This window comes from Perissodus microlepis, chromosome 5 (assembly GCF_051167445.1).
Source record: "Perissodus microlepis isolate ML-2025 ecotype Zambia chromosome 5, ASM5116744v1, whole genome shotgun sequence".
NCBI lineage: Eukaryota > Metazoa > Chordata > Actinopteri > Cichliformes > Cichlidae > Perissodus > Perissodus microlepis.
In genome coordinates this window covers 17,297,944-17,310,964 of record NC_140465.1, presented here as the reverse complement: position 1 = coordinate 17,310,964, position 13,021 = coordinate 17,297,944, and the positions used below count along the sequence as shown (strand labels likewise).

Genomic DNA, 13,021 nt, shown 5'->3' with positions numbered 1-13,021 from the left:
CGCAACACTGTGACTCCCACCACAACTACAACACTTTGGTTGAACTCCATCTCCACATTTCCCATATTCGTGATCTCCACCACACCGAGCACATCTCCTCTTTTCCTTACAGTTTTTTGCTAGGTGTCCAAACCTTTGACAGTTAAAGCACCTCAGAGGTTTTGGAACATAGGCTCGTACTGGATAACTAATGAAACCCAAAAACACTTTCCTTGGCAGATTTCCTTCTTCAAAGTGTATCAGGATACTTTCACTATCCACCTTAAGTCCTTCTTTTGTTGCTTTCATTCTGACCACAGAAATCACATTTCCTCCTTTGATTTTGCTTTTCAGATCATCCATTTTCACACTAATGGGCACCCCAGAAATTACCACCTTGCATCCACCTCCCGTCTGTGCACCCACTTGCCCAGCATTTTCTACTTTAAACTTCCCCAATTGTTTTAAGTTCAAAGCCTTGTTGAGCTGCTCTTCATTCACACATTGCATAAGAAGATTTCCATCTGAGAGTACCTTAGCAGAAACTATATCTTCCACTTTACTGTTAAGTTCAGCTGTCAACACGAACGGACTCAGTTTTTTAATATGGACGTGTGTTCTTTCATTGAATCTTAGAACAACAAACATTCTTGTTCTCTCTCTAGCTTCTAAAGAATCATCCCTACCACTACTGCTCCCACCTCTTTTATGCTTTTCCCTCCTCTGCTCACCTTGCACTTGCTCCAGAGGCATTTCCTCCTCTTCGTCAAAATCAACATAGTCTTCCCAGCTGCCCACAGCTGACCCACTCACAGAACAGTCGTGCTCAACCTCCGCCACGGGTGGACTGCCAACCAGGTTTGAATTTTTGGCATTGCTCCAACCAGTTTTGCCAGCAGACGACGCTGCCATCCGTCCTTTCTCCTCCATCCACCTCCACTCCACCAGGTAGTTTGTTCTCTCAGCAGCCGAAACTTTTCTAGTTGTGTGTCACACTCTAATGTCCAGCGAAAAACCAGCGCAGCCACTTCTGCTCGAGTCGCGCCCCACGTTTCCTTAACGCCGCTGCTCTGCTCTCCACAGTAAATAGAGAAGGGAGATTCTCTCTTCAAACGCTAGCTCGACAGCTGCCATCTTGCAAAGATACCGTCTGGCACAACTTCCTCCCACATTCCTCCGACATTTCCGGTTCACGCGTGTCAAAATATGCAATTTTGACGCGCAATTGATTTGTATTGAGGTGCGCGTCGAGGTGCGAATGTGCATGCTGTAACGTGCGGTGGAGATGAAGCCAGCCGCAGAGGTGTGCAGGTCGATAGCGAATGAGCAACAGCTTCTGACTTTCCAAAAGTACTCATTTATTTACAATATCAAAAATAAAAGTGCTACCTCTACCACACATTACTCGAGAGCACACTAGTCCGCGTACACACGGGAGCATCCATTACAGGGAGAGTGCGAAGAAGAACAAAAAAAAGGGTGACACACCAGTCATGAGACAGGAGGCGCCGCCATATAGCGATACACTGCATTACAACAGCAACTGTTACATAGTCCCCCCTGGTGAGAAAAAGGCTGTCCTCAGCCGTACACAGCTGAAAAAGCACACACCACCCCTAACAGTACCCTATACATAGAGGTTACAGCTAAGATTGGCACACACACAGGGCAAAAGACCATTCAAAAATGAATTTGGTGAAAATAAGGTGAACATGTACAGTGGAAAATCAATTTTCTTTGTTTTGTCACTTTTTTTTTTGTAAATGCCAAGAATGAACCTTAACGCACTAAAGAGCCATAAAACTGGATTAAGTAGAGCAAACAGAAACATCTACATATCATGACTCAAAATAGCAATGCAACAAGACAGCATCAAACAGGTGTAACCAAAACATTTCACTTCAGATCAAGCCTAGTAGTGTGAAAATCATTAGTCCATCTTTTGTTGCTCCAGCCAGACATAATTCTGGGGCCACGTCTGGGCCTGAGATTGTAATGTCCACCAGCAGCTGGGTGCTGGACAGATCTGGGTGAAACACTGTCTGGGACAGCGCCCACACCAGAAGAAGAGTCAACGTCCGGTAAATCAAAGGCGAATGGCTCAGAGTCAATGTCAGTGTCTGCAGGGGGGCCAGGGCGTGCCTGAGAGTCAGAGTTCAGATCCTCTGCAGTCTCTCTCCCAGCAGGAGATGAAACAGATTGTTCTTTGGAAGTGAGAGAGTCCCAGGTATGGAACGGTTACATGTTCACAACATGATAAACACCTGCATCCACCCAAGTGAGCCTGTAATTAACATCACTGAGTCTCTGAGATACACACAATGGTCCCTCAAACAGTGGTGCAAGTTTAGCAGTAAAGTTAGACTGAGTGTCCAACCTGGGGTGCGTCTTAACTCTCACAAGGTCACCAACACGAAACGTGGCATGTCGATGTCTCAAGTCATAGTAATGTTTTTGTCTGTCATGGCTATAGTCCAGAGCTGCTTTGGCGTGGTCGTGAGCTTCCTGCAGGGAGGCTCTCAGAGTCTCAGGGTAAGGTACACCTGGTTCATCAACACCTGCTGTAGAAGGCTAAGTGATAAGGTCAAGAGGGGTGTCTAACTCACGACCATAAAGCATCATGGCAGGAGTCATACCTGTACTGTCATGGGGGGCGGTACGCAGAGCAAAGCAAATCTGAGGGAGAAACTTGTCCCATGATATGTGTTTATCACCTACATAAGCGCGGATTGCAGTTTTCAGAGTCCGGTTGACGCGTTCGGTAGCATTCGTCTGAGGGTGATATGCTGTAGTGAGTCTGTGCACCGAGCCGAAGGCAGAAACGACATGTTCAAAAAGCTCACTCACAAAAGGTCCACAAAGTGCTGTTCAAAGGTAGGTGAGGTGATAACAATGTCATCCAGGTAGACTGCGCATGTTTTGTAAATGAGGCCAGCAAGCACAGAGTTCATGAGTCGTTGAAAAGTTGCAGGCGCGTTGCAGAGCCCAAAGGGCAGCACCCGAAACTGGAAGAGACCACAGTGAGAGATGAAGGCAGTTTTAGGCTTCGAGTCCTCTGCTACAGCAACCTGCCAATAGCCTTGCGCTAAGTCCAATGTTGAGACAAACTTTCCCCGTGCCAGAAAGTCCAAAGACTCATCTACACGAGGCAGGGGATAAGAGTCTTTTCGGGTAACTTGGTTGAGCCCTCGAAAGTCCACACAAAACCTTGGTTCCGCGGCCGCTCTATTTACAATAACTACAGGGGCTGCCCAAGGGCTTGTGGAGGGTTCAATGATGTTGTCCTTCAACATTTGTTGCACTTGTTCTTCAATCACACGTTTCTTAGCAGGTGACGTGCGATAGGGTGGGAGATTGACAAGTGTTGCATTGCCAGTCTTTATGGCGTGCTCAGTGAGAGCCGTTCGACCAAGATGACCATCAAACAAGGAGCTAAACTTGCTGAGCAGATTGAGTAAAGCATCCTTGTTCTCTGAGAGACTTGCTTCAGACAGTTTGGCTGTTAAGTCTGAGCAAACCAAGTCCAAAGACATCAGTGTTCCAGGTGAATGTGAGTAATCATTTTGAAGGTCCTCCTCATCGTCTGCGAGTGGGCAGGGGATGTCCTCAATGTAGACTGTTCTAGTGGGAATGTGAATAGAAACAGAAGCTCTTGCCATAAAATCCATTCCCAGAATGAAAGGAGAAGACAAATCTGGTATTATTGCAAAACGCTGGTAAAAGTTCTTCTTCATGAATCCAATATTGAGCCAAATAACACCCTCAGGGATGCAGGGAGCATTATTGGCGAGGTTAACTGCAGGACCATTCCACTCACTTGTGTTTCTAGGGTAAGAGTCATTTACTTGAATGAGATCTGTTCGTACAGCCGAGAGGGAAGCACCCGTGTCGAGGGTAGCATCCACGGATGAAGCATTGAAGTTCACTTTCGTTCTTAGTGGGGTATTCCAGTGGACTTGTGAAAAATTGTCTTCCAAGTGTCCAAGACTGTGTCCACCCTGTAGTGAATCGGGCGTGTGAGGCTCCGTTAGTAACTGGGGGAAGGTTGGCCTCTGTGAAATGTCCTCCCCCCCCCCCCCCCCTGTAGTTTCCCGACTGCCTGTATTGTGGCTGGGATGTGGTGCTGCTTAATTCCACCTTTTCATGGCCTGGGTCAGAGGGGCCAGGCGTCAGCAATGGCTGGACTGGGCCATGCCTAGCGGTGTTTGAGGCTTGTTGTGGCAAATGAGGTTGGGTGTCCCTGTTCGGGCGCCAGTTGTAACGTGCGGTGGAGATGAAGCCAGCCGCGGAGGTGTGCAGGTGGATAGCGAATGAGCAACAGCTTCTGACTTTCCAAAAGTACTCATTTATTTACAATATCAAAAATAAAAGTGCTACATCTACCACACATTACTCGAGAGCACACTAGTCCGCGTACACACGGGAGCATCCATTACAGGGAGAGTGCGAAGAAGAACAAAAAAAGGGTGACACACCAGTCATGAGACAGGAGGCGCCGCCATGTGGTGATACACTGCATTACAACAGCAACTGTTACAACGCGTCAAATTAGGGGCGTCTGGGGCGTTTTCGCTAGTGTCTAGAGCTGCATGCTCAGATGGCTGTTTTAGGATAAATAAATGTGTGCGCTCATGAACATGTACCAATAGCTTTGTGTTAGATTGTGATTGTGTGAGACATTGTGTTTGGAGTTAGGCAGGTGTTAGATAGTGTCAGAGTGAGTAAAGGGTATATGTATGCTAGTCAAACAAAAAAAAATAAGAACAGAAATTGAACGTTTTATGCTGTGAAGTACATTTTTAACTTTGTTTTAAATCTATTTTCTTAGCACATGATGTTTTCAGTTCTGGTTGATGTGTAATTTTACTGAACACAAGTGAACTCGTACACCTCAGCATTGATTCTGTTTACTGCAGAGGTCTCACTGACTGAAGTCGACCCATCCTGTGTTATTGTCTTAAGTTTAAATATGTAGCATATGTGTGAACACAATGAGGAAAAATAACAGGGGCACTCCATCAGTGTTTTTAAGTTGTTTTAATGGCATTTCAAAAAAATTAATTTATTTCTGATTGTGGCTGATTTGTATTTACATTCATTATTTATAGACGTGTATTTTATGCATAATGTAGCTTGTTTTCTTAACTATGTGATGGAGACTGTTGCTTTAGATCTCAACATTGTTGCTGCTTCTAAAATGATTCACAGTTTCACTATTGCAATCTAGGCTTCGTGTCTGTGCTACCAAAGTGAACATGTCGAACCTCCAATAGAACCAATAAGTTGTTTTACAAAAAATCAGCATTAATGTTAACTTGCTGCTGGATACAAAAAGACTGATTTAATTGAATGTAACATCATTTCTTCTCAACTGTGTTGAGTCTTACACATTGTACACATAAAAATCTAGATAAAAATAAATACGTTTGTTTCTCACACTACTCTTTTGGTCAAAGTGTTTATTTTGTCAAAGCTAAATTACACAAAGTGATTACACTTAACGCAGAAAACTGACTTCAAGTCATACATGTCAGTGGGGTGTGGGTAGATGTTTGATCAGCGGCTGATATTAGCCGTTTGGCGATGTGTTAACACTGATGTTTATAACAGCTGAAAAATGTAAATTGAGTGTTGCTGTGGTATAATTTATGCATGGTTTCTCCACCAGAGGGCACTCTGCAGCTTCCCTGTTAGCAACACACATTTGGAAGGCCACAAATAACAACCAGCGGATCTGAGTAGCCGGGCTGAATAAATAACTACAAATTACAAAAGTATCTGTCAGTGTATATGAATATGAGGTTTTTAAATAACCAAATATCAGTATTAACAAATCTGACATCAGTCGTGCTCGAGTGTGAAACGGAATAAGTTATCAATAATTAAGCTGTGTATCAATACTTGAAAATTAAATGCTAGCTTCTGTAATGCCCTTTTAACACACATTAAAAATCTGTTCAACTTTCGAAGCTCTAAAGGCCTCTGGAATATGTTTTAATTATTTGAAATCAACAGTTTAAACAGATTTTTTTTAATGTCATCATTAAGAATCACTGTAGCTGCACTCACAAGGTCTGCTAGTACCACCTCATGAGACAATGGCTCATTCTTATACTGAATATGGAAATCAGGTAATTAATGAACAGGTGAATTAATGTAAAACTAAATGTAACTCAGTTTTTTCCTCTCGTCCCTCTTCCAGAATGTGAATGTGCAGCGCAGCACTGAAGACGCTCTGCAGACAGTCCCTGCTCACTTCTAAACTCCTCCACTTCCTGTTCCAGCTGAGACCTCATCTGACTGTTTTTTTTTTAGGATTTCTGAACAGCCTTCACGGTGCTGCTCAGCTGCTGAATGAGGCAGCTTTTTGCCTGTCTCAGAGACATCTTTTTACACTCACTGTAAAGCACTTTCACTAAATGTCCTCCATTTTATACATTTATTTTAATCGCAAAGAGATTGACTCTCTTTGGGGGAGGGCAACAAAAGGCAGATGTGATTTTTGTTTTATATGTGGACCTTGATAAAGGTGCAAAAATATTAACTTTAATCATTGTCTTCCATGATTATATTAATATTTACTGTATAGTGGGCATTGTGTATACTGCCATATGGGCCCGTTGTTCGTTTCTGAAGGTGTTTTTATATGAAGAAAGAGAAGGAAAAAAAACAACACCAGAAAAAGATCGAGGACACTAATCACAAATTGCTTTTTAAGTGTTTTCCTTTTCTTGGCTGTTAACGTTTCATTTTTATTTATTTTTTTAACTAAATGGAAAAACGTGCCGTGACTGCTCTCGGTGTTATAAATGAAATCATTCCAGAGATTTAACAGCGAGCAACCCACCCCTCCTGAAAAAACATTATGGGGGGGTTGAGATAATAAATGCATGCAGCGTGTTTTCTCAAAAACGTAAGCTGATATGCTAAAAATACAAAATGAAGCACTTCCATTGTTGTAATCTTATATACAAAGCTATTTGTGTATAAGACTAAACGTTCAAAGGCTGTTACATAAAGCATTTTAAATCACTCCAACCTTCACAAATGAAAAAGAGTATAACATAAAACTGTGAAAACTGTACATGCATGTTTGTTAAATTTGTGTGTAAAAACATGTGTATTATACTTTTTGTGGGGTAATGGCTTATATTACTATACTGGGGGGAAAAATAACCCAATATGCCTTTTGTGTTTCCAGCTGTTAGACCTCAATACATTTGAATGTTTCTTGTAAAGAAAACTGTGGAGTTGTGTTTAAAGACTGAACAGAAATCACAGAAAATACAAAGCAGACTGGGGTTTTTTATTCGTCTTCATTGCCAGCAAATGTATTCTTGTTTCATCGACGACAGACTCGTCTGTGTACTTGTGAACTACAGCAAGAATCATTATCTAATTGATTGCATTCATGGGTTGAAGTCTGTTGTAACAAAACAGTAAAAGGAAATTAATATGCATATAGTATATATATTGTCTATATATTTAAAAAAATTAAATTATCTGGAAAAAAAAGATCCATATTAGCCTGTGCTCATGAATATTGATAACTCTTTTTAAGGACCTGCCCTGACTCATTATGTTCAAGGCAGAAATGAATGTTTCGCGCGTAAATGTTCATTATGTACAACCACCAACATTTCTGAGCACAGAGGGAATTTAAGTTTAAAGGCTAAAAGCTCATTGGCCTGTACATCATTACTGTACGTCTTATGTAGCTCAGCTTTTATTGGCTGATCATAGTTTGTCTCCTCTGATGTGAACGCTCCACAGTGACGGCCAAGATTGCAAAAGGAATGCATTTTTCCGAGTTTCTTCGTTCTCAGAACTGCAACAGAAGAACAAAAAGCAATGAAAATCATATTTTAACTCTTGGTCATCTTTATTTAAAGTTTTGCACGTGAAAGAATTACTGAAACTCACATTTTTGAGGAACTCCTCAGCGACGATGCGAGCCCTGGCGTTGACAGACAGCTTCATTTCACTAATCTCCTTGTCAATTTCCTCCATGAAATGAATGACAAAGTCCACTAGCTTATGCTTGTACATCTGTTCTGTGTGGAAATTGGTGATGAGAAAGCTGATGTCATAGCCCTGTGAAATTAAAGAGAACAGTAACGCTAACGATGATCTCATCACCACATTCACTTGAACTGAATGCTGTTGAGTTCAAAAATTAATATAACTCTCAATACTTGAATCAATGAGCTTGTTATTTGCAACTAAACTGTATCTTTTATTTGTGGAAAACACTGGAGGTAAAAGGGCAGCTGCTATTTTAACCTAAAACAACTTTTAAGAACATGTCGCTACCTACATAACTATATAAAGTTTTTGTGTTTAATAATGTTTATGACACTTGAAGGTTCATAAAAGTTTTTATTTTTAATTTTCCTCTTGAACACTGCCCACCCCTTACATACTACATAAAAATACTTAACGAAAAGATAAACAATTAAATGACAGGAAAGTTCACAGTAAATAAAGAAAACATTATCTTTCATAATTACAGGACAGTCTGTGCAATGACCTATCATACGATTTTCTGTATTTTTGCACATTTATCATGTGCAAAATGACCCATTTGTGGCATTTATGCACCTATAACATGTTATAGGCATTGCATCAGTTTAATTTCACAATACTAACATCTCATTTATATACACAAAATTATGAATGACATAATGGCACCATGTTGCCCAGCAACCACCTACCAACTGACTAAAATCCTCTGACTAAACAATATTGATGTACTGTATGTACTGATGATAATATCATTATTAGTAATAATAACAATAATAACGATGCGGGTTAAATTTGACGTTGTCTTTGGTTTCTTTTGGCAAATGAATTATAATAAAATATGAGTGTAGAAAGCTGCAGAATTTTAAAGTTTTTTCATTTTTTAAATATTATAATTATTGTCAATGGCAACAAAATGCCCAACACCTCTAATAGGAACCATCTAAGTGTGACTGATGCATTTTCCAAGGCCACTTACCTCCACTGGTTTCCTCCTCAGGATGAAGAAGTTCTCTGCTCTCATCATCATGAAGCGCATGAACTTGTGGCACAGAATCTTCTCAATCTCATCGGCCTAGAACAAATTAGTTAATTAATTAAAAATAATAATGGGCATTATAAACAGCTGTGACGTTTACATGAGTGTGTTAATTACTAACATCTGGTCTAAGTCAGGGTCTGCACTCACCTGCTTGACAGCAATGCTGACTCTGACAGAGTTGATGGAGCCTTCGATCAAAACCTTCTCCTTGTCATTACGGCTGATGATTACAGGCTGGAGGAGCAACTCTTTACTGCTCCTAAAAAGAACCAGAGAAACACACAGACTATAAACACTATAGGTCCGTAGGCATTGTGATGTTAAACTCCTTCAACTTTTACGCTGTTGCTAGGCTCACCTCACTTCCACTTCTGGCTTGTTGTGTCTCTCCACCACTTGTGAGGAGAAATTCTCCAAGCAGAGGGCGGCCTGCAGTGTGGCACGCACAGCGTTGAGATACGGGCGCAACGTTGCTGTCTGAGAGTGAAAATCAAAGAAAAAAAACAAGAGAATATTTTCTTAACCATGTCTGTCTATTCCCAGGTACAGCCAAGTGTGACTGGACAATAAGAGGTCATGAGTGTTTCATACAATTTCTCCTGCTTGCAATACTTGTTTATGTTCAAAAGGTATGTCAAGTCAAAATACAGTCCTGTCATTAACACCGAGATAAAGGTATCCATAACAGGAGAAAGAAACCACCAAGAAATCCACTACTGATGCTGGTGTAGAAGATATATAAAATCTCAATCAATAAGGGGGAAACCAACATAATACATGCAGCTGTTGTAACGCAGGTAGCTCTGAGTGACACCGATTCATTTTTGGCACATGGACGACAGGAGATTTATTTAAATCTACTGTAAAAACATCCCCAAAAGGAAGTTGTCGGCAACTGCAATTTAGCAACTTCCTGTAGTTAACTGACAATGTGATGTGACAGACAGATGTTATAATAGGGTTAATGAGAATTTCACCCCTTATTAGAAATAAATTGAGAGAGATTAGAATGGATGTGGTCAAGCGAGTCATCTTTAACCATATGTATGTGTACACCAAGAAAACATTCCTAACATGGTCGGGGTGGGGGTTTTCGGGGATGACTGTGGCTCCATCCAAAGAGCATGAAAGGGCTGAATTGTTTGCTCAGTATTAAAAATGATGTGAGTCATATGTTATGGCATTTGCACTCACCAGATCTAAACCCAGTTGAAAACCAAAGTAGGATTTTCAGTTGGCGAGTTAGCCCATAATGAGATACATACTGTTTGATGACACTTAAGGGATCCTCATCAAACATGTTTTTATTTTATTTTATATTGTATATTTTTTAACTGCCAAAAAATGGTAATGACTTTGTTCACTTTATCCTCTGATCACATGCATAAATAAAAGTCATCAATATCACAATGCAGCATACACTCATTGGTCACTTTATTAGGTACACCTGTTTAGCTCCTTGTTAATGGAAATATTTAATTAGCAAGTCCCATGGCAGCAACTCAGTGCATTTAGTCATGTAGACCTGGTCGAGTAATTTGCTCAAGTTCAAACTGAGCATCTGAGTGGGGAAGAAAGGAGGTTTTAAGTGAGTATTTCAGAAATTGCTGACTGACTGAGATTTCCCCACACATCCATCTCTAGGGTTTACAGAAAATGGTCCAAAAAAAAAAAAAAAAAAAAAAAGGAAAAGAAATATACAGTGAGCTGCAGTTCTCTGGGTGAAAATGCTTTGCTGATGCCACAGGTCAGGTGACTGGCCACAGTGCTTCAAGCTAATAGGAAGGCAACAACTTAAAAAAAAAACAAAAAAAAAAACAACAACACAAAAAACCTTCTCCAAAATTGGACAACGGTAGACTGGAAAAGCTTTACCGGTCTGATCAGTCTCAATTGCTGCTGACAGTTTCAACAGTCAGATGGTAACATCAACATTTGAGGTAAACTACATGAGAGCATGGATCCATCCAGCCTGGTGTCATTGGTGGTGTGATGGCATGAGAATATTCTCTTGTCACCAACTGAGCACCATTTAAATCCCACAGAGTACCCAGGTATTGTTGTATACAATGTACCCATCTTCTGATGACTGCTTCGAGCAGGATAAGACACCATGTTTCCTAGCTCAAAACATCTCAAACTGGTTTTGTGAAAATGATGAGAGATTAGATAATGATCCAGTAGAGCACCTTTCTGATGCGGTGTAATAGAAGGCTTGGATCAAGAACATGCAATCAACAAACCTGCAGCAACTGTGTGATGCCATTGTGCCAACATGGCCCAAAATCTGTGATGAATGCACCTTGTTCAATCTGTGCTATTAACATTCAAGACACACCTGAAGCAAAACGTACTAGCAAAGTGTGCCTAATAAAGTGTTCGGTGAGTGTTGCCACATGCCCTACAAAAGTCAGTAAGACAAATAAAAATGTTACAAGCTTTTATTCAAACATGCAACATGGCTTAGCAATAGAATAATTTTTTTACATAAGCTCCAGAGGGTGCAGCACCTCCACCCTAAATCTCTCCTTATCAAACATAACATCAGGTCAGCTGTGACAACCAGCTCGCCAGATGCAACCCTCCCTTTTCAACACCGCAGACAGCACTGTACGCTATTTAACAATTAATATTACTACAGAGTAAGGACCTATCTGTTCTCACCATCAGCATGAACTATAACCAAACAGCAATCTGCCTTTTCTTTTAGCAAGAAAACTAGCTGGCTAAAATTAGCCTGTTAGCTATCCCGGTCACCTAGCTACTCTAAGTGTCACAAATGGGGAGTAACAAAATCCGTTTATGGGTGCATTTTCCGTTAACGAACGGCTACAAACCAAAAACCCACAACGCCGAATATGTACGACTATTCAGCTATGTCGTTTCATAAGCACATATGTCTAATTTCTCTTACCATTTCTCAGTGTCAGGAGAGGCGGCTAAAGGCGGAAGTAGCTGCACTAACGGAGTCTCTTCCGTGAATATTCCGGAAATTATCCGCTGCTACTGTCGATCTGTAACCAAGCAAATACAGGGCCAGTATGGCTGATACCAGTATCGATAATAATACTTATAATTTATAAAGGAAGTGTAGCATTACTTATGTAGAAGTGTATCATGAGCTGTTTGTCATGACTTGAGAGTAATCATCATCAATTTGCAAATCTGAACATTCCACGATAATTAGTTAACACAACAAACCACACCTTTCAGGTTTTCATGTAGATCGAAACTATTACGTTAAAAAGGAAAGCAAAGTGAGTGCCTGTTATAGCTAATTAACGTCTACCAACATTATAATGCACCGTAATGTGAAATGGAAATGGAGATGATATATCTTCAGGAGTGGGACCACACCTCCATACATGCCCCTTCCGGTTCTCTGTCTTTAAATGACCCCTTGTACTACAAGCTGTTTGTTCAAATCTTAAATTGCCTCAATTTATGCTCACACCATCTGCCATTATCTACTAGAAACGCTGTCAAACCTTGAATTAGAATTTAATCCCAGCTAGTATTTTAGTTTCCTTAAATGGTAAGTCATTCCAGTAAAGCAGCTATAATTGCTTACCTAACTGGAATGCAGCTTTTGCAGTTGTCAGTAACGTCTGAAGAGCCTGTGGCTATTACTGCTTTTTCCGGTATTCTTGCTTTGCCTGGAAAGCAGAACAAGAATACCAGATGCTCATTTGATTCCTTTCCAATTCTATTTTTTCAGAGTTTGAGAGTTCTGGTAATACACAGTACTGCATGGTACTGCTCAGTGACACACACTTTAGTAAGCCCTATGTTTATTTTGAACATGGATAAAAAGAAATGCTTTTATGTGAACGAGGCCTGTCTGCAACAGGATGCATTGTTCTGTTGTATAAGGCCATTCCAACATGTTAGCAGTTATTCTGGGTGATTTCCATTTTTTCTATAAAGTTAGGAGAACCTATTGCTATTTTTCTAACTTTTTAGTGTTTTGCACCCATC

At 40.7% G+C, this 13,021-nt stretch overlaps 2 protein-coding genes across 3 annotated transcripts in view; one reads left to right on the top strand and one right to left on the bottom strand.

Moving 5' to 3' along the window:
• Positions 1–7,288, top strand: part of pfkfb4b (6-phosphofructo-2-kinase/fructose-2,6-biphosphatase 4b) — a 33,559-nt gene extending 26,271 nt beyond the window's left edge. For both annotated transcript variants that reach the window (XM_084928373.1, XM_084928376.1), the window contains exon 14: positions 6,182–7,288. In XM_084928373.1, coding sequence (XP_084784499.1) covers positions 6,182–6,241 — 60 coding nt within the window. In that variant the 3' untranslated portion in view covers positions 6,242–7,288. The remainder of the gene's footprint in view (positions 1–6,181) is intronic.
• On the bottom strand, positions 7,265–12,073 carry arpc4 (actin related protein 2/3 complex, subunit 4). Its single transcript, XM_084928385.1, has 6 exons — positions 11,958–12,073; positions 9,402–9,520; positions 9,191–9,302; positions 8,981–9,076; positions 7,903–8,073; positions 7,265–7,807 (listed from the first exon to the last, which is right to left on the bottom strand). The coding sequence occupies exons 1-6, from the start codon at positions 11,958–11,960 to the stop codon at positions 7,802–7,804; spliced, it is 507 nt and encodes a 168-aa protein (XP_084784511.1). The 5' UTR covers positions 11,961–12,073; the 3' UTR covers positions 7,265–7,801.
• Between the last annotated feature and the right edge of the window lie 948 nt (positions 12,074–13,021).